Source organism: Amyelois transitella, chromosome 6 (genome assembly GCF_032362555.1).
Source record: "Amyelois transitella isolate CPQ chromosome 6, ilAmyTran1.1, whole genome shotgun sequence".
Classification (NCBI taxonomy): Eukaryota; Metazoa; Arthropoda; class Insecta; order Lepidoptera; family Pyralidae; genus Amyelois; species Amyelois transitella.
In genome coordinates this window covers 5,252,801-5,273,277 of record NC_083509.1, presented here as the reverse complement: position 1 = coordinate 5,273,277, position 20,477 = coordinate 5,252,801, and the positions used below count along the sequence as shown (strand labels likewise).

Genomic DNA, 20,477 nt, shown 5'->3' with positions numbered 1-20,477 from the left:
AATCACAAATCCAACAACAAAGCTACCAAAAATCTCATAAATTTCACAACAATTTTGTAAAAACTAAAATCGGCGGACATCACAAAAATCATATAAAATATAATAGTAAAAACAAAGAATACCATACAAATTCCATCAAGTAAAGTTAAAACAAAAAATAATATCCGTTGGCAGGGATCGAACCCAGGCACTTGAAAACCGAAAGGACTCTCGGCGCTTGACTGAGGAAAATATTTAGCTAGAAAATGTGTGTTGTAACTCACATTTTCTAGCTAAGCTAGCTAAGCCTTCAAGAAAAGGCTATGGAGGAAGGGATCTAAAAATTGTGCAATCGTCCAAACATGTTGTAAAAATTTGCTTTACACTTAAAAAGTCAGTATGAATGTTTTTTCATTGAAAAATCTAAATGATTTTTAATAAAGATTATTCATAACATAAAAGAAGGCTTGAATAGAAACAGACAGTTTTCTATAAATTACAAATCGAATATATCCTACATTGTGTTAACATCAATAGTACATAGGTACCTAAACTAAGTATACTAAGTTGAAATAAAAAAAAATTGGAAAATCGATAATTAAATTAATTTTGAAACATCCCTAAAAGGTGACAGCATACGGACGACAGCTACTTTACATATATTTTTACGTACCTCAGGCATAAGAGAACAGCCCATACAGCCCAAAGAAAATGTGTGTCAGAATCGCGGGTGTACCTCACGGATTTAAATATCTGTTTTGGATTAAAAATGTACCTGATGTGTACCTCAGTGTACCTATTCTAGAAATCTGTGTACCTCCTTCTATGTCAGAGAGTCCCAAACTTATTTTGTCTACTGCCCACTTTGAGAATAAATATTTTTTAGCGCCCCCATTTTTTCACCTATTTAAAAACCACTATAACTTCAAATTAGTTTAATTAATTATTGTGACCTATATATGTATATAATGTATATGTATGTATAGTAAAGGAGAATTCTTAACGAAATTTTTACTATAACCCGCAACTTAAAACCTGAGCGCAGTAGGTAACATACAACGGTGCTTAGGTCTCAAGTTAACTCTTACGGGCTCCACCTGTCAATAAGATTGATTATTGAAACGCAATTTTATGGTATTAAAACAGAGTATCTTTTATTAAAAATATAACTAAAATAATCAATCGTTATATAAAAACTAATGTGATGGATGAATCTGATGCTGTTTAATAAGTTTGTTAATATCAGGTTCCAATTTACTCAAGAACAGTCGCAAGTCACCACGTTCGGTAACAAGCAAACGATTTCTCTTTTTAGTAAGCAGTGTTGTCACAGCACTAAATCCACCTTCACACAAATATGACGATGGGAATGCTATCAAGAATCGTTGAACGATTGACCACAATCCTGGGTACAATTGCGGGGTCGGTTTTTGTAGCCAAAATTCTTGGTAACCATTTTTGAACTTGATTTTTATTTCCTCGTTTCTTGTCAATTCTATAAGCTCTTCTTCCAGCTGAGGTGACATTGCTGTGTTGACATTTGAAAACGGATCTAACACCCAGTCTGTTATTTCCAAGTTCAAAATGTCCTGGTATCGTTCGGTGAAATCAATGTGAAGGTTTTCCAAATGTTGGCAATAGGGAAACAATTCGTCGTTACTGCATGATACTGATAAATTTGGGAAATTGTGAAACTCACGTCTGCCCAGATTCTTTTTGTGTAGAAGCAGTTTGGCTGCGAAAGCAGCAACGACGTTTTTTGTTTTAATTAAATTTAGTTTATCGCCTTGCAGTTGGAGATTAATGTCGTTGAACAATTTATACAGGTCTGTCATGTAAGCTACATCATTCTTTGATGTTATGAGCTTGTCTTTCAATTCTGTATCTTTAGTTTCCAAAAACTCTATAACAGAGTCAAACATCGAATCAGTCAATTGCCTCTTGATAGCCAACGAACTTCAGTATGAAACAACAAACGGTTGAAATCCTCGTCATTAGTAACACAAAGCTGATGAAATAATCTATCATTCAAAGAGCTGTAAAATTGAGAATTGTAAATTTGACTAAGCGTCGATATACATTATTGATAAGGTTTAACTAGAATAAATTGTAATAATAACGCAAAACCAAATGTATTGGTTTTATTCTAGTTAAAACACAACTATGACAGTAGCAATGAAGACAAGATTATTTTTTAAATATCATAAATAAAATGTCATGTATTATTAAAGAAACTGGAAAACATATCCCACAAAAACATTTCATGTTAAATGTTGCCAATACGAGACCATATAGCTTGCACTGTCAAAAAGTAATCAGATCTCGTATAGAGCCAAATTTCTAACCCCACATGCCCAGCCCTAAATCAAAAAGCCCTAATTTTACACTCAAGTTACGGGGAAATACTACAGCCATAGCTCGTACTGCGTAGTTCGTAGCGCGTAGCAGAGTTTTGCCACTATAATCTCGTAGGCGTGCAAACCGTGGACGTAACTGGCGAGTTAGCCGCACGGACTTTTTGCTATTCTTCTTCGCTTCGCTTGGCTCGTCTTGGCGGGGGCACTACCGTGCCCCCAGATATGTTACTGGGACTGCTGGCAGGATGATGAGGTCCTACCTGTCAAACCGCCAACAAATAGTAAAAATAGAAAACAATCAAAGCAAAAAAAAAAATAAAAGAAAAAAAAAATGTCAAATCGTAACAGGTCAAAAATAAAAACAAAACTAAAAATAAAAAAAATATAAAAATAAAATAATTTTTACTCTTAAAAATCCCAGAAATATATATATATTTCTGCAGAGACAATTTGGATTTAAGAATGTACACTCTGAAAATGTAATTATACTGAGATTCGATGTCCCTTCCAGTTGCGTTGGGCTTTAAATCAATGAATTATACCACTCGACGCTCGAAATAGTGATCCCGCTCGACAAACAAATAATTATATTTTTAAGTTAGGGTAACCGCACCGAATACGAAACGCAAATCTGTACGCGCATTCCTTTTGATATTGTTGTTAATTAAATAAAATAGGGAACATGCAATAATTCTAGATTTGATTTCATTTTAAAGAATTCCATGTAAAATAGCTCTTAACATATTAAAAAATTTAAACGATCTAATTTATCGTAAAAAAAATGCGGCTTTAAACGGATCGTTTAAATTGTTCCAATAGCGTGTGACGAAATTGCATGCATACTGTAGTAATTTAGTCCCTTTACCTACCATAGTAATTTGACCAAACTATAATTATCTCTTGAGAAGCAAAAACTACTTTGCAAGATCTTTATTTCACCCACATTAAATCTTTACTTCAACCAAAATTAATGTGATTTTTTGGTTAATCTCAGACTTGGGCAAGCCCAGGCCACGAAACACTTCTGTGGAGGGTGCAACAGGGAACACAGACATGAGAGAAGGAGGTGTCTCAGACTGGAAAATAATAGTAAAGTAACACACAACTAGATTTTAACACATTTAATTATCTGGTTATTATGTTTTTATACTATTAAACAATAAATTTATCACTAAATAAATTAAAATTCAACATTGTTTATTGATCATTTTCAAAATCAGCAGGATTTTTGCGGCCCAGTCGATGATGTTCTCTTTCAACTCCTTCGTATACCAGATATCCAATGATGAATGCTAAAAAATACATTATTTTTCATTACACATTTTTCTTTTAATGACAAATTTAAGACACAGCTATTACAGAACCTGACCCAAGAACCAGACATTTCTTTAATCAAGTTAGGTTTGATTTGAAATTTATTTTTATATTTTTTCAAAAAGATAAAGACTTATTGTGATGGAATGGAAAAAATACATTATGGTGTAATTTAAACTGAACAAAGCGTAAGAGATAAAGTTGCACGGGAGTCGGGAGGCAGGTTTTATGGAACAAGTGGCATAATTGGTAAATACAATGGTATGATGATGAATTACGTAGGTCATTTCATCGCATTATTGACGAAGAAAAATACTTACGTGGAGCTACGCGAAAGACGGACTCGCGAAATCTGCGAAAAATATTTGGAATCCCATGTGACACAGCATTTGCAAACGCTCTCTGTTCATGAGGCGACAACTTGTAGCTGATCAATCCTCGAATTTTAGCCAATTCACCAAAATGCTTCCCCATTTTGGTAAGAAGTTATATAATCGGAAAGGATTTCGATTCGAGCAATTCCACAAAGAGTTTGATTTGAAGGTATGTTTAGGAGATTGATTGAAAACGACAGGTGACATTGAAAGATGTCAGTTCCCGCCTTGAGTTTAACTGCCATGGATTCGAGTCATTTATGATTGTAGATATTGGATTGGTTGGGACTCGTATCGAGAAGCTTTTTTTACAACTAATGAAATGGGTGCAATGCTGATACTAAATACACTACAGAAGTCGGCCAGTACCGCCGCAAGCGCTACTTCCCGCAATTTTAAATCTGTAATATCTTCGAAAATATTCATTTTTATTCATAATCATAAATCTACATAGTATAAAACAGTCGCTTTCTCTGTCCCTATTTCCCCTTGTATACTTAAATCTTTAAAACTACGTACCGGATTTTGATGCGGTTTTTTTTCAAAAGATAGAGTGATTCAAGAGGAAGGTTTATATGTATAATAGTAGGCTTCCGCCAGGCTAGGTGTTATGCCTGGGGAACCGCGGCTCCCCAGGCATAACACCTAGCCTGGCGGAAGATCTTCCCTTTGGTGGCGGTCGAGCCGAATCATCGCTCCCGCTACACATCCATTAAATAGTGGAGAAATACTTTTATTTTTGAGGTTTCTAATGTGATGTCGTTAATTACATATTTTTTTCCACTTACATTGCAAACGCAGGCTGAACCCTACGAGATTTATCAAAATAATGTACCAATTATTTGACATATTGATAAGGTCTACAGAAAACTCCGCGATAATATATGTCTATCTCTCATGGACATCCCACAATAAATAATAAATTTGTCATTTTTTTTTACGACAAATAATGGCAAATTTTGAAGCGATTTTAACTATACAGCAATCCTTATCCAATTAAATAGCTTAAATACATTGTTGATTTAATATAGATATATACACATATTATAATATATTATATATTATGCAGCACAAGATTTTAGGAAGTCATAATTATATGCATAAGATAATTATTTATGTGCCGAGTGGTTCCCGGCACCAATAGGAAAAAGAATACGACCACTCCATCCTTTCCCTATGGATGCCGTAAAAGGCGACTAAGGGATGTGCGCGATAGGCTATCAACCTGTCACTATTTGAATCTCATTTCTATCATAAGGCCAAAAAGCTGCACGTGGCCTGTCTGCCTTACAAGGTTGCTGGCTCTGTCTACCCCGCAAGGAATATAGACGTGATTATAATTATTTATAGAAGTCAACCCAAAAATTTAACTTATGTATGATTTTGACGTCTGACAGCTGACTGAACGGTTAATTAACAAAACATCAAAAATAAAAACAACCTAACCTCACTGAAATTTAATAATTTTCTTTCTTAGTAAATAAATTAAATTGGCCTAGTGTCTCTCAGGAAGAATAATGTTGCGAAATTTAAAGAAGATAACTTTTCCAAGAAAAAGAATATTTGCAATTAATTTTCAGAGAACTTTCCTTACTAATGATTATAAATGCAATGAAGCATGGAGAGAACAACTATCATCACCGATATTAAATAAAGTAAAATTAAATGATTTTTACAACGTATTGGACCAAAGTTATGCCACTAAAGGTATAATAACCGCTATAGATGTGGACATATTTGCTAATTCATTGAGGGATCCTACATACCTAGAAGAACTCCGGGATCTTTTGCATAAGTTGAGACTTTCGGCAGAAACTGGTTTTATGCTAGATTCAACACATCACGCAATAGTTAGAAACTACATTGAATTTGAAAGAGTGCATGAGTTAATTGAAATGTTAAAAGATCCCCTTAACTATGGTGTTTTTCTGGATGATTATGCTGCTAATATATTACTAGACAAATTAATTACAACTTCAGAATATGAACAAGCGGCTAATGTTGCATCCTTGATAATGCTTCAAGAAGATTATGGAAACGAAATAACCTGTGCTCTTTGTCAATTTGCTTGTTATAAATATATTTTTAGTGATAGCTGCAGTAGCGCTGTCTTAGCTGAGCCTGAGACCAAAAATGTAAAAGTGGAAGAAATAAAAATTAGGGTTAAATATTTGAGAAATCCTTATTTTGATGACCATTTTGATATCAACGATTTATCCTTATTAGCTGGGAAGTCACTTGCCTGGATTTCACAAAAAAATAATAACAATTTAAATAATAACCTAGAAATTATTGGATGGCTTATTTATAGAAAATATGAGAGTTTGATTAATCTCTGCCAAGAATGCACAAAAATTGAATCATTTAAAGTGTATCCTGAAATTATTAAATTGATTGAGCGACAGATTGCCACTGTACCGGATGAAGAAAAAAAATGTTTAAATGATTGTGTATCCTTCCTTTCTGGTGTAAATTCAATGGGTGAATCATTGGAATATTCAATGAAGATGACCATTGAAAATGCTATTAACAAAACTCAGAACCAAGATATAATTGAACAAAAGAAGGTAAGTATTTTTATTTTATATTTACAGTTTTTGTCATCACTGGTGTACCTATATCCTATTACACTTTCCCAGCAGTAGACCTGGAATTGTAAAGTGTTTCACATTGAGCAACTGTTGCCAAACTGAGATCACACTCTTTGTAGGAGATTAGATCATTTGTGTCTTTCACTTTATTAAATTCATTCAATCATGATCAGTCTAGTAGTTTTTGAGTTTATAGGTACCTTATAAACAAAAAACAATGTTTATAATAATGACAAAATTTATCTATCTTATAATAAAAAATAAAATATCTAATGAAAAAAGTATTAAGTACAGGTACATAATCTTTGGTTCAGTAGTTAAATATACATATGTTTGTTAAATAAAACATTTTAATGTTTTAACATTATGAATTACTAGCTGTGCCTGCGACTTCGTCTGCGTGGAATAGTTATTTTGGGCATTGTAGAAGGTTCATAAATGGGCATCATAGATAAATAATTTACCCTGTTTTTTTCACATTTCCCATTATTTCTTCGCTACTAATAGTTGCAGCATGATGTGATATAGCCTAAATCCTTCCTTGTTAATTCGTCTGGTGATTGAGTTATTCTATTGGGGGTTGGTCGACAAATGATTTTTATTAATTTGTCAGATAGTGGTCCTCTCTATTTAAAGTATAATTTTGATTAAGTTTTGCACACCCGTTTAACGTTGTTGGGGGTGAATCTAGGGCAGTCTTATTATACATATATATCAATATTTATAAAAAAAGCAAAATTCCATGGTTATTTTCAGTTATTCAAATTATGGGCTACACATAGAGAATTGAGATTAGAAGAACAAATCAAACGTTTGGATAGGGCCAAACGTATGCAGTTGATAGAACAGAAACAAGAACAATTGAAAGAAGAGGAACAGAGATTATGGTTTTTCGATAATGAAGATAAAATTGATCTTCAAATCGAGGAAAAAGAAAAACTTGTGGAGGTTGAACATGGAGAGAAAAAGACATCAAAGACTATTGACGAAAATTATATACCACCAGAAATCTTACCACAAAGGAAATAAAACCAAACTCACCAGTTATAAATAAAAACTGCATGTTAGATTATAATGAGTTTTATTCAATAACATATTTTTCTTTATTAATAGGTAGTAGTTAACTTAATGCGCTATCCAGATTGAGCTCCATAGCAAAAAATGGGCGATACTTACAAGTTAGACAACACAAAACAAAATGCAGACATGATACATCAGTCCTTTTTACAGTAAACAAATATATATGGAACAAAAAGTGGATGTTTTGTTGCCTTTGAAAGCTCAACGACGAAATTAATTAACATAATTAACTTAATTAATATAATTGATTTCCTGCTGTATTTTAGTTAAGTCTGAATTAATTTTTTGGAGGGTTTCTTCAGTGTGTTTGGCTTTTTCAGTTTTTATATTATCCTCTAAATCTACAATATCTCTTGCTAATGCACCAGTATCATTTACTAAAGATACAATAGTATTGCACTCAGAATGCAATAAAGCTAGTAATTTATAGGCTTTCTTTGCTTGATCATCTTTCTTGGCATCCTGAAATTGTGGGAATTATTTTTAAATAAATATCAAACAACATTCATTACTATAGATGATTACCCACACTCTTTACTTACTCTGAATAATGTTTCATCTGCAATGGAAAAGCATCTATCCAATTGACCCTCTAATGTATTGATTTCCTTTTGAAGTTGTCTAGTGTCATCCAATATTTTCTTAATTTCCATGTTTTGTTTGTCTACATTATTTATAATTTCCATGATCCTTTTTGTATAAATTGACCTATTATTCATAAAAATTATTGGAACATACAAAATGAAATAATTATCGAACACAAAATTTTGTAGTCAGTTGTATTTTAAATATTTTTTTTCTTTAATTGAGCATGAAAATGTTTAGACATATTAGGTACGTATTAGATCACTTTATAATAAAAAAAAATCAATTAAATCATATGAAAAAAAGAAACAATTGAATTATAATATGAACATTACCTTTTATTTCCACCTTTCAATTTGTCATAATTTTGTTTTAATTGATGCCGCTGTTCGTCTTTTTTTGCATACTCGCCTTTCATTTCTTTGGCATTGCTTTTTAATGTTATAAGAATTTTTTTGCACCTGTTTCTTTCAGACTGTAAGTAGGAAAAACATTGTCATTATAATTTATGCATCCATACCATTTATTTCAGTGCCGTGTGGTTCCCGGCACCAATTAAAAAAAGAATAGGACCACTCCATCTCGTTCCCATGGATGTCGTAAAAGGCGACTAAGACTAGGCTTATAAACTTGGGATTCTTCTTTTAGGCGATGGGCTAGCAACCTGTCATTATTTAAATTTCAATTCCATCATAAGCTGAACGCCTATGAGTCTTTTCCAGACTGTTGGCTCTGTCTTCCCCGCAAGGGATATAGACGTGATTATATGTATGTATACCATTTATGAATAGTGCCAACTAAAATTCATCTCACTGTTCTCTGTAATAGGTCTTGCAAGAGTCACGAATGAGCAATATAGGCCTTTCGGCCTTTGACCGAACTGTACGTCCATTCCTTTCCAAAACAAGTACCTACTGTTTGCAAGTATGGGAGAACATGAAGAACATGGGAGTTTTTTCATCAATCTCTTTCTTAACTATTACTCAACACCTTTGCATTCAGTTTGCCGACAACGACGATGTTAAGAAGGCTTATACCGCGATGATTTTTCCGGTTTTAGGAATTTTTACAAAGGAAAAGGGTTACAGATAATTAGACTGGTGATAACAGCTTTACACAAATCTATTGCCACTCGGTTTCTTTACCAACAAAAATAAAAATGGCTGTGCAACTGACTAGATTATATTATCGATATATAGCTCTATAACTAGTGTTCGCACTAGGCTCCGCCCGCGTATAAAAAGAAATCAGATATTTACGTTCCCATGGGCTAGGCTACTTAGGCTAAATGCTAAAAGTTTTAAATATAGGTATTTATGAATTACTTGACTAGCTTACTACGCCTTTAGCATATCGACCGCTACTATAACATTCGCCTTACCAGTTTTCATAGTTTTGTCTTCTTCCCCAGTTAAATTCAATAAAATTTCACATTTATCTGAATGACCTTGAATGAACTTTCAAAATATTCTATCCCTACAACACACACTCTTATCCTATCAAAATCAAGTTTGACTTTACAAAACAAAAATAATTTATAATATCATTACTTTCCCTGAGGGATAAGCACAGACTACATCTTTTTACATTCCACAATACCCTCAAACTTATTTTGCTTCATATGCATTTATCAACCCCAACAGAAGTTTGTCAGTTAGGGAAGTGTGATAGCCACGAGTAAGAAGTAAATAAATCACTAACCTCCGAAAGTGCCATGCTATTCTTTACTTTATCTATTTCTACTTTAAGGGTCAAATTTTTCGATGTGAGCTCTTCACTCTTCCTGTGGAGTACATTAATATTGCTATGTACTCTCTCTAGCAAATTTTGTATGTTATCTTCATTATGGATTTCTGTTATGCCAATACTACTCAAAATATTTTCTATATTCTTCATATCTGCTTCTACTCTTTCACATGACTTTTGTGCCTGAAATGATATATTAAATTTTTTAAGACAATAGTTTCTTATTATCATGAGGTTTCCCATGTACGTTAATGATCACAGAATAAAAAAAAGTCTATAAAGAATAAAATCAAGAATGGCGATAAAGATAATAATTATGAACTGGAAACATGTAAAGATGAGAAGGATACCCTCTCATATTTACATGTTTCCAGTTCAGCCTAGGCTGCTTTTTATATATATTTATCAGATCGGCAACATCTTTTCTCAGTTTTCAGACAAAACTTAATACGAAAATGTTTTGACCAGATTGTTGCCCAAAATCTGCATCCTTTTAAACATAGACTATACCCATGCTTCTGAGCCGTTTGAGCCTATTTTTATTTAAATTAAACGTCAACATTTTCACATTTAAAAAACCCTCAAAAACTACGTCACACGCTTTATTAAAGACCAATACTACAAAAAGAAATTAAAACTAAACATGTAAATAAATGTCTGAAAAATAAATTATTTTTCTAGTATCAAGATCAAGTAAGAGTTGTCGAGATAGCTCAGCTAAATGAATTGTGTCGTTGATCTCTGAATCTTACGCGTCGCTTTTCCACCGACCGGAGTGATATGACGTATTTAGGATCGTGGATTTTGATACTTTTATTTTTTTTCGTACTTTCTGAAATATGAACCGATATTTTTCTTTTAACGTTTTTAAATATCCTTAAGATGAGTACACTTAACAGTTAAATTTATGCAGTTGAATTAAAATTAAAAAAACCCTGTATTTAAACTTGTTTATAATAAAAATAGGAATATACATGAAAAAACAAACATAAAATTAAGTATACATAAGTACAAAAAAGTATATCTTAGAAATGTAAAGTATTTCAAATGTATTTTTAATTACCTACCTGAGAATATTCAACATCCATTACATTTCGCTCACTTTCCAGCATGTCCAATTTTTGCCGTAAGACTATAGCAGCCTCTTTCAACTCCTTTAGACTTTGCTTGATCTCAATATGCACATCTGACTTAACTGCGTGATTAATTGTTAAGTCTTGCTCCGGATTTGAAGGTGGCTGTATTTTGATTGCCCTACTTTCATTACTAACATCTTTAATTTTCAAAAGCTTTTCTATAATTTGTTCCTTTGTTAGATTAGCAGGGATGGTTTGTTTTGTTAAATATTCTGAAAGATGTATAATATTATAATTTAAAAAAAAGATTTCACATTACTACACATTATCATTAGCCATAATAAGTATCCTTATTAAAATCTAATGTAGGTTTGTACATACTTTAGCACACATCATTAATTTGTACAATCTAGAACTCTTCCATTACTTAGTGACTGACTGACAGACAAAGCACATTTCAAACTTCTGGGTCTAGAAACTTGAAATTTGTTAAGGAAGTAGCAAAGTACATGAAGAACATTCCTTATGTGATCTAGGGGTGCAATAACAGGATATCCCGCAATTACCACGGAAACAGAAGTTAGGTATTTTCGTTTTATGTGGACAGAGCGGCAGGTGACCACTAGTTCTAGTGCATGCTTAATATATATTATTATTTATTGGGCCTCCTTTTACTCAAAAGGACTTATTTTATAGGTCCTACCTTATTACTATAGGTTTACCTAATTACTAATAGGTCCATCATCATTAAAAATTACCTGTTGGATAAGCAAAATCTCCAATTCTTTTTTGTGTTTGGGATTTACAACATGGTGGAATCCACATAATATTCAATTCTTCAGCAATCCTATGTCCAATGTCTCTGTAAAGTGTTGATTTCTTGTTGGTTGGCAAAACATTACTTGTTGTTTGATTGCTTTCATTTGGCAGTCTTTCAATAAGAAACATAAAAACCTGTCTAAGATCTGCTTCATTATGATAAAGAAAAGTTTGGTAGCCAACATCATTTTTGTATCCTAAATCCTGGTAAATGAAATATATATTTAATAACAGTTTGATAATGAGTTTTTTACAATGTAATCATGCTGAGAAACAATTGTCTTGTATCCAGGTGGAGGTCAAACACATGTATGTATATGATTAAAATTTGTAGGTATATTAAAATAATACATTATAAAATCTATAGTAACATAGGACTTTACTATTTACATACCTTGCACGTTAATGCTATTTGAGCTGCAACTTCTATCCTATGTGATATACCAGATGGTAATTTCATAGGAATTTTGATAGTTGGACTTATAGTTATCAGGCATTTTGAAGCAGCTGCAATTATTGTTTCCACAGGTAACTCACATATATTCTTAATTTTATCATCTATTTTTCTAAAATGTTTGAAAAAGCAAGTATTAGGCTTCATATGGCAAATGTTTTAATGCATGCATTCACTCTTTGTATTCATGTTATTTTCTATCAGGTTTTTAAATGAAGCGAGCTCTATATGTATAACTTCGGCAACCTTTGCTTTTGTTCCTGCAACAATTGATGTTTTATAAATTCCTACCATGTTCTCTTTTACAGTTTGAATTAATAAAACATCAATTGGATTGGCACATATCTTAACCCAACCCCTGACTCTCATTCATTCATACATATAATAATAATCATGTCAATATTCCTAGCAGGGTAGACCAAGCCTACAGTCTTGAAGAGACTGAAAGGCCAGTTTGAGCTGTTTGGCTTAGTGATAAAATTGAAATTAAAAAAAATTATGACAGGTTGTCAGCCCATAGCCTAAAAGAAGAATCCCAAGTTAATAAGTATATTATCTCCTAGTTGCATTTCATGACATCAATGAAAAAGATAGTGTTCCTATTTTCTGTTGGTACTGTGTGTGACACATACAATCATCAGGAAATTGTTTTTGTGAAATAAAAAATCTAAAATTTTGTTTAGTATTTGCTTTTTGTGTACTTACATGTTCAATTGGCGAAGAAAATGTAAAATTATAGAGTCTACTTCTTCCATCTTCCGTGTAATAAATTTATAAAGTAGTTTTATAGATGTAGTTAAATATCTGAAAACCACTTTATTAAGTTATTAAGCTCAGTAGGTATATAAATAAGTAATTGTAATAATTTTTCTTCCGCGGCAATTTTTATACATTAAAGGAAGGACATACCTAGGCGAACTTTTTGATAAAAATAAAATGCGTTAAATTAAACAAATAAGTGTGGTGGCTAATCGTAATTACACTGTAGGACCTCCGTTTACATAAATAAATAAATAAGAAAGAAAGAAAGAAAAATAAAGAAAGAAAAATCTTTATTTGGCAAGATGTAACATAACATTTTCATTCATAAACAGAGATAAAAATAAAAAATACATGATGCGACCAAAAGGGTTTCCACTCAGCATATGCATGTGTATGATGAGGTTACACAATGCGCTGATTTTCAGTGGAACCTAGTACGGAGGCTTTGCCATTCAATATGAAGGATACATATTAAAAATATCAACACAAAATAACAAGAAGACAGCAGTGCTAGGGAGTTAATATATGTTGAGTATGAGCGTGAGTGTAACTATGTTCTTATTGTTGAAGCAAAGTAGACAAAAGGTAGGCAGAAGGAAACTACAGAAAAATGCAAAGGGTATGTAAAGGTTTGCTGTTATGTATTGGATTGAGATTGTAGTAAGTGACTTTTCAGTTTATCTTTGAAGTGTTTAGAACAGAAATATTATTATATATGATATTAAATATTCATAAAATACAGACATATTTACCTACTTAAATAGTTAAACTTTAGTTTATCCTGACGAAGGTTTTACTTTCAATTCAAATTGAATTTATCCACTCCTATTAAAGCTTCGCAATTGACAATCAATCAGTCACCATCACAATCACAATGACATTTTCGTCAATTTTCTTTACCATCTGTGATTCTGTTCATCTGTGATATCATTAATGTATATAAGAAATCAGTACGATCAACTTCCTCGTCCTATTAATGTGTAGGGATGAAAACGATGTATCGATGTTTTAGAAACATCGATGTATCGTTCATAAAAACATCGATGTTAATATCGATGTTAACATAGATGTTGGAACAGCGATGTATCGACGATACATCGTTCGTGCATGTTCCGTCAAATAAACTTTTTCAGCTACGCCTACGCTAAGCTCCATCAGCGAAACCGAGGTCCACATGTACCTTTCATCTCCTGTAACACCGATAAAGAGGGTTGCAATTGAAATTTGGGAAGACATAAAATCTCTGTTTCCTAAACTCTTTAGGATCGCAATGACATACCTCCCGATCGTTGCAACATCAATTCCAAGCGAAAGATTATTTTCAGAAGCTGGGGTAACAATCACTCAAGATAGGAACAGAAGCTTGGAAAGCCTTTGTCCCCAGGCTTTCCAAGCTTCTGTTCTGTAAATTCTATATCACGATTGTTAGATTACAAGAACTACATAATTTGTTTTGTATTACTTTTTATTTTTCCTAAGCCTGTTGCTGTTATGTCCCACTGCTGGGCAAAGGCCTCTACTAAATTGTTTTTTCATGGTTGACAGGGAATTGTAAAAACTTGCATAAAATTATACATTTTATCATTATAATATTTTTTTTACATTTATTTATATTTTATTAATTTAGATTTATATATATACTTCTTATATATATAATATTCTTCCACATTTCTTGTTACCAGGTCGTATTTCAAGGTAAAAACAAAACATCGATATATCGTTCTTATCAGCGATGTTTTTTTGACATCGATGTTTTTATGAGCGATGTTGCATTCATGTGCCGTTCCTATTTACACTAGTATTTACCGGTTTACCCCGTTTGTATCTATCCTTGCAAAATTTATTACTCCCCACTATTTTTCTCTATAAATTAAGTACCATTATGCTGTAAAGATATTTTTTTTTTAATTTACCGTTACACTCATATAACGTTACTAGTAATATTAATTATGAGTGTTAAACGTTATTTCTTTTTGTATTTGCCTTTGTCTCAAATAACGGAAACGATTTTTGTAATTTAATATCGGTAATGTAATCTTATAACGCCTATAACGGTGTCAGACATAAAATTTGGTAACGTTAAGATGCCCTGCCAATGGGTGTCCTATCTAACTTAGACATAACATATTATTATCTGTGGTCTGTGGCGTTCATCTGATTTTCAAAGTAGAGCTGACAAGAGGTTAACTTTCTCTGATTTTTGAGAACAAATTTTAGGCCATTGCAATTTACATTTTGTCCTTTGAATTAACTGGTTTTTACAATTAATTTAAAATAATAATTATAGCAACGATAAATTACATTACCCGTAAGTTACTAGTACCTACGCCTCTCAAACAAGCTAGAACTTAATGACATTTTGGTTTTAACATTAACATAAACATTTAGCAGATTGTTTAGCCATAGTATGGAATCTTTTTGTATTATTATTATTCTGTTCCACGGCAAGAGCACGCTGGTCTCTTCTGTTCTAATTCTAGCTTCTTTCATATGGTTACTTCAATAAATATATAGTGAAAACTATATAAAAACAACACAATTTCTTTCTCATGTTTTCAGGCTCCAAAATGGCAAATCAGTGGGGACAAAAAGCTGAAGAATTGGAAATCACTAACAAAGTTGCTGGATTGGGTTTGAAAAAACCTCAAGATCAGTTAACAGAATCTGATGATACACCTGATGTAGTGAATCCAGCTGAAACATCACTATTAATGAAAATAATAAGACAAGGTTTAGTAGAATCAAAGTTAGATATTGAAGTTCAGAGAAAAGATCCAAATTCCCCTCTTTATTCAGTGAAGACATTTGAAGCACTTCATCTGAAACCTAACCTTTTGAAAGGAGTGTATGATATGGGGTTCAATGCACCATCAAAAATTCAAGAAACTGCCTTACCAACACTATTGGCTGATCCACCACAAAACATGATTGCACAGTCTCAATCTGGCACTGGTAAGACTGCTGCCTTTGTGCTTGCGATGTTGAGTCGAGTTGATACCACAAAGAATTATCCCCAAGTGTTATGTCTTAGTCCCACTTATGAACTTGCCATTCAAACTGGTGAAGTTGCTGCTAAGATGGCAAAATTTTGTCCAGAAATAAAACTTAAGTATGCTGTGAGAGGGGAAGAAGTACCAAGAGGTACTAAGATAACAGATCATATTATTATTGGAACTCCAGGCAAGATGCTTGATTGGGGTGTTAAGTTTGGTATGTTTGATTTAAGCAAAATTAAGGTATTTGTATTAGATGAAGCTGATGTTATGATAGATAGGCAAGGGCATCAAGATCAATGCATTCGTATTCACAAATGTTTACCTAGCACTTGCCAAATGATGTTTTTTTCTGCTACTTATGGTACTGCAGTAATGGAATTTGCCGAAATCATTGTTCCAAATCCAATTATTATTCGGCTTCTCCGTGAAGAAGAGTCCTTAGATAACATTAAGCAATATTATGTAAAGTGCAAAAATTCAGATGAGAAATATCGGGCAATTTGTAACATCTATGGAGTTATTACTATTGGGCAAGCAATCATATTTTGTCACACAAGAAAAACTGCCAGTTGGTTGTCAGAAAAGATGTCCAAGGATGGTCACTCAGTAGCAGTGCTATCAGGAGAACTTACTGTGGAACAGAGAATAGCAGTACTAGATCGTTTCAGAGCAGGTTTGGAGAAGGTATTGATAACCACTAATGTTTTGTCAAGAGGAATAGATGTAGAACAAGTTACTCTTGTTGTGAACTTTGACATGCCTATGGATATGAATAAAAAAGCTGATTGTGAGACATATTTGCACAGAATTGGCCGTACAGGAAGGTTTGGCAAGGCTGGAATTGCTATAAATCTAATTGATTCTCAATTGGCTATGGAAATCTGCACAGATATTGAAGCTCACTTTGGAAAAAAGATAAGGCTGCTGGATATTGAGGATGCTGAAGAAATTGAGAAGATTGGTGCATAATTTTCTTTTATATTATTGATAAGGTTTATTTTTGTACTTGTATTTCCTATACAAGAAGAAATATATACATCTTGCTGAACTTAATAAACAAAAATTGAACTAGATAAAAAATATGTTTATTATGTCTGATTAATTGTTTACTTTGTTTAAATCAGGTTTATTCTTCTAAAAATTTCTATAAATCTTTAGTTTCATATGGCTACACCTACCCTAATATTCAAATTTAGTTTTCAACCACCAGTTGTATTGGCTATTTTAGGTTTCAAGATTGTTATTTACCAGGACATAATTTACACAGTTCACCGAATAAATGAATCAATCATAAATTAATAATAATTCACTAAAAGAAAAATGAATAACTTTCTGAAACAGTTTATAACAAAACAAGAAAAACTATTTTCCTTTCCAAAAATTGTCTACCCCACAAGGGAAATAGACGTGATTATGTATGTATGTAAAAATTGTTATGATACAAATACATTTTTTGGGATACAATTAACAGATTTTGTATGGCAAGTTTTCTTGATATACACATTTATGATGATAAATAACTTGGTGACAACTGAAGTAGACGAAAGGCGAAGGGCCGGGGCGCGCGCGCGCTTATATAGGGTCCCCAGAAGACGTATTACACTTTATATACCTTCTTATAAAGATCATTGTTCAATAGTGGTGCTCTTTTATGCTTCCCTGAACCAAGCAGTTTTAACTAAATAATAAACTTCCTTCATTTTCAATGATGTGGTTTTCAGAAAATTTTGCAAGCATATTTTACTCTTACTTTTTATGTTAGGTATATAAATAAATAGAAAAAAACCATTTCATACTTAGAATTAATAACATTTACTTTCTATTACTATAGACTAAAATAAATATTATTAACGGGAAGCTTGTGCAGCTGGCTCTGGATTTGTTGCTCCTGATATCATCACAAAGATTGCAATAGGAACGATGTACATCCACTGCAAAAAAGAACAGATTTTTAATAACATGACTGCATCCATGTGATCATTTGTTGACATACACAATATAACTTACATATTTTGCTAGAAATGATCTGTTATCTTTTAAATCTCCTTTTTCTCTAGCTTCTCTTTCACGCTCCAATTTTTGTATGTACGATGTTGTATCAGGCCTGAAATAATTACCCAAAATCCAATGTTTTAGGATATATCTTACTAATGAATGATTCAATATAAGTATGTAGAAATTTTGTCATTGAACTAAAATTAAACTTACACAGGGGCTTGATCCACATAACGTAAATAGAAATTTGAGTTTACTGCATATCGTTCATTGGTTTCATATTGCAGAGTGCGAGAAATATTTGCCACTTGAAAGCTGACTACAGTGACTGCACCATTGGGTAAAACCCATGCATTTATAACATCAGATAATCCACTCTCTAGGAAAGCTCTAGCTTTAACAGAGGATAAGAATTCTGTTTCTTTGTTTTCAGCAGAAGTAACTAGTGTTCTAATGGTATAAAATCCATCATAATCGGCTATTTCCTGAAAATAGAAATAATGTAATGTTTACAAACAAATTGGCGTGCGTATTTAGAGTGTGCATCTAACAAAAAGCTACCTACTTACTTTCAGTTCTTCAATATGTTGTTTAGTAAATGGTTTTTGTTCTATGACCGAAGTTCCGGTCCTAATGCTCTTAAGAGCAATGTTTCCCCGGGTACAATAGTCTTCTTCACAATTTAGTTTGTGTTCAATTTTAATGTTTAACCATCCATCATAATCAATACCCACCTGAAAAAAGCATTAGCTGTTAGTATAATAGAATAAATTTTATAGAACTACAAACGCTTTCAAATAGTAATATTTTTACCACAAATTGTAATATTTTGAAGAAGTATGCGAATTTTATAATAGTTTTCATATTTAAATTATATATCAACGAGCAATAAATATGTATATTATTGAAAAATTTGCGATGGTTTTAGGTTTGGCCGACTGAATGACAGACAGAATGAGAAATACAATATTTGACGTGACGACAGTGACATAAAGAAACAAGTCCTTTTTGGCTTATGCTTCTTCACAAATTAAATAGAAATACTATGTACTTTTTATCCTCCAAAGTAATGTTTCAAGTCAGGGTGACTTCTCTCTCTCAACTTTGTCCGGTCTCCGGCGTCTTCAGTTTTAAGTCTATTGGTTGTAGCCATATCATCTTTTCTTTTTTCTATCTGTCCTCGATTTTTCTGGGCCCTGAGGAGCTGGCATCGACAGACATTTGTTTCCTAAACTGTATCTAGGCAAGTTTCTTGTATTTTGTCTGCTATGTTAGAGACATGAAGGCTGGCGCGAAACCGAGAGTTCCTCACGGTCTCCCTCTAATCTTTGCGCATTTCTAGTTGCCCCACCGCTATATTGTTTCCGGGCCCGGTGCCCGCTTTCCAACATTTATCTTTATCATGACCTCTGTGGCGCAGCGGTAAAGCGCTTGTCTGTGACACCGGAGGTCCGCGTGGAAGGAATTAATTGATAACGGAGGTCTGAAGCTCAATGTGGCGAAGACAGAGAACAAGGCCTGTAAAACAGATCCCCTATGCGCATGCATAGGCGATAACCTGTTCTAGCGTAGGTACAGGACATATTAAATAAGTAGGTAGGTAGTAACTTAGGAACTGTAGGTATTCTATACGTCCGGGGATATCGATTGAGACGTCAAGGCTCAAGGAAGTTAGGCTTAAAGGGCAAGTCTATAAATCCATCATTAGGGCTGTCCCGTTACCTATATGGCAGCGAGACGTGACCTGTGTTAGAGCTGGACGTCGCAAAAGATAATATGCGAGGCAATGAAACCGAACCAAGTGGAGAGAGAAACCTCGAAAGGCGGACCCCGGGCCCCGAAACACTTCTGTACATGACACGCAGTGATAAGAGAGAGAAGAGAGACAGGTTTCTCGTAACCCAAGTTTCGAACTTACTAAGATTAGGCTTACTCAATCTGTGTAATTTGTCCCTTATCCATATTAATAGATATTAATTTTTATCTTTCCACTTTGTCTGGTCTGCGGCACTTCAGCTTTCAGACTATTGGCACGCGTATTATCTTTAACGAGGTCACGCCATGTTTTCTTCAGCATGGCCAGACATTTGTTACCCAGATAGCCTGCAGGCTTCCACAAAACGTGATCGTATCAGTGTAGCCTTTTTCTATATGAAGGCTGCCGCAAATACAGATAATTGTAACGCGGTTTTGTCAAACCTCCATTATAGCATTTTCATCTCCGATATACATGTCACATCTTTATCTCACATGGAATAATAATAAAAGTACCTACCTAAATATTGCCTATCCTCCACTACCCTGACGTCTTCTTCTTCGACACAACAGAAGAACTGTTATAATATACCT

The 20,477-nt window shown here is 33.2% G+C and overlaps 6 protein-coding genes across 9 annotated transcripts; 2 read left to right on the top strand and 4 right to left on the bottom strand.

Annotated features, from left to right (window-relative positions):
• Positions 1 to 1,175: 1,175 nt before the first annotated feature.
• On the bottom strand, positions 1,176 to 1,901 carry LOC132901848 (protein FAM200C-like). Its single transcript, XM_060944736.1, has one exon. The coding sequence runs from the start codon at positions 1,899 to 1,901 to the stop codon at positions 1,176 to 1,178; it is 726 nt and encodes a 241-aa protein (XP_060800719.1).
• Positions 1,902 to 3,442: 1,541 nt separating this feature from the next.
• LOC106131183 (cytochrome b-c1 complex subunit 8) lies at positions 3,443 to 4,205 on the bottom strand. Its single transcript, XM_013330187.2, has 2 exons — positions 3,971 to 4,205; positions 3,443 to 3,628 (listed from the first exon to the last, which is right to left on the bottom strand). Exons 1-2 carry the CDS (start codon positions 4,122 to 4,124, stop codon positions 3,534 to 3,536), a joined length of 249 nt encoding a protein of 82 aa, XP_013185641.1. The 5' UTR covers positions 4,125 to 4,205; the 3' UTR covers positions 3,443 to 3,533.
• A 1,216-nt stretch (positions 4,206 to 5,421) lies between these two features.
• LOC106131182 (uncharacterized) lies at positions 5,422 to 7,697 on the top strand. Its single transcript, XM_013330186.2, has 2 exons — positions 5,422 to 6,591; positions 7,372 to 7,697. The coding sequence occupies exons 1-2, from the start codon at positions 5,542 to 5,544 to the stop codon at positions 7,642 to 7,644; spliced, it is 1,323 nt and encodes a 440-aa protein (XP_013185640.2). The 5' UTR covers positions 5,422 to 5,541; the 3' UTR covers positions 7,645 to 7,697.
• Positions 7,698 to 7,926: 229 nt separating this feature from the next.
• Positions 7,927 to 14,119, bottom strand: LOC106131180 (coiled-coil domain-containing protein 22 homolog). Of its 3 annotated transcripts, none has more exons than XM_060944640.1 (9): positions 13,890 to 14,119; positions 13,081 to 13,179; positions 12,316 to 12,487; positions 11,861 to 12,125; positions 11,094 to 11,374; positions 9,982 to 10,209; positions 8,616 to 8,755; positions 8,238 to 8,385; positions 7,927 to 8,157 (listed from the first exon to the last, which is right to left on the bottom strand). In XM_060944640.1, the coding sequence occupies exons 2-9, from the start codon at positions 13,128 to 13,130 to the stop codon at positions 7,927 to 7,929; spliced, it is 1,515 nt and encodes a 504-aa protein (XP_060800623.1). In that variant the 5' UTR covers positions 13,131 to 13,179; positions 13,890 to 14,119. The 3 variants fall into 3 exon arrangements, with proteins under 3 accessions (XP_060800623.1, XP_013185637.2, XP_013185638.2); XM_013330183.2 differs by having other exon boundaries at positions 8,238 to 8,403; positions 13,890 to 14,117; XM_013330184.2 differs by having other exon boundaries at positions 8,238 to 8,403; positions 13,894 to 14,117.
• Positions 14,120 to 15,200: 1,081 nt separating this feature from the next.
• LOC106131178 (DEAD-box helicase Dbp80) lies at positions 15,201 to 17,163 on the top strand. 2 transcript variants are annotated; one of them, XM_013330180.2, is made up of 2 exons: positions 15,201 to 15,319; positions 15,697 to 17,163. In XM_013330180.2, exon 2 carries the CDS (start codon positions 15,705 to 15,707, stop codon positions 17,100 to 17,102), a length of 1,398 nt encoding a protein of 465 aa, XP_013185634.2. In that variant the 5' UTR covers positions 15,201 to 15,319; positions 15,697 to 15,704; the 3' UTR covers positions 17,103 to 17,163. The 2 variants fall into 2 exon arrangements, with proteins under 2 accessions (XP_013185634.2, XP_013185635.1); XM_013330181.2 differs by having other exon boundaries at positions 15,288 to 15,445; positions 15,697 to 17,158.
• Positions 17,164 to 17,921: 758 nt separating this feature from the next.
• LOC106131179 (ER membrane protein complex subunit 10) lies at positions 17,922 to 19,081 on the bottom strand. The gene is made up of 5 exons (XM_013330182.2): positions 18,942 to 19,081; positions 18,698 to 18,862; positions 18,342 to 18,613; positions 18,141 to 18,237; positions 17,922 to 18,064 (listed from the first exon to the last, which is right to left on the bottom strand). The coding sequence occupies exons 1-5, from the start codon at positions 18,990 to 18,992 to the stop codon at positions 17,981 to 17,983; spliced, it is 669 nt and encodes a 222-aa protein (XP_013185636.2). The 5' UTR covers positions 18,993 to 19,081; the 3' UTR covers positions 17,922 to 17,980.
• Positions 19,082 to 20,477: the final 1,396 nt, after the last annotated feature.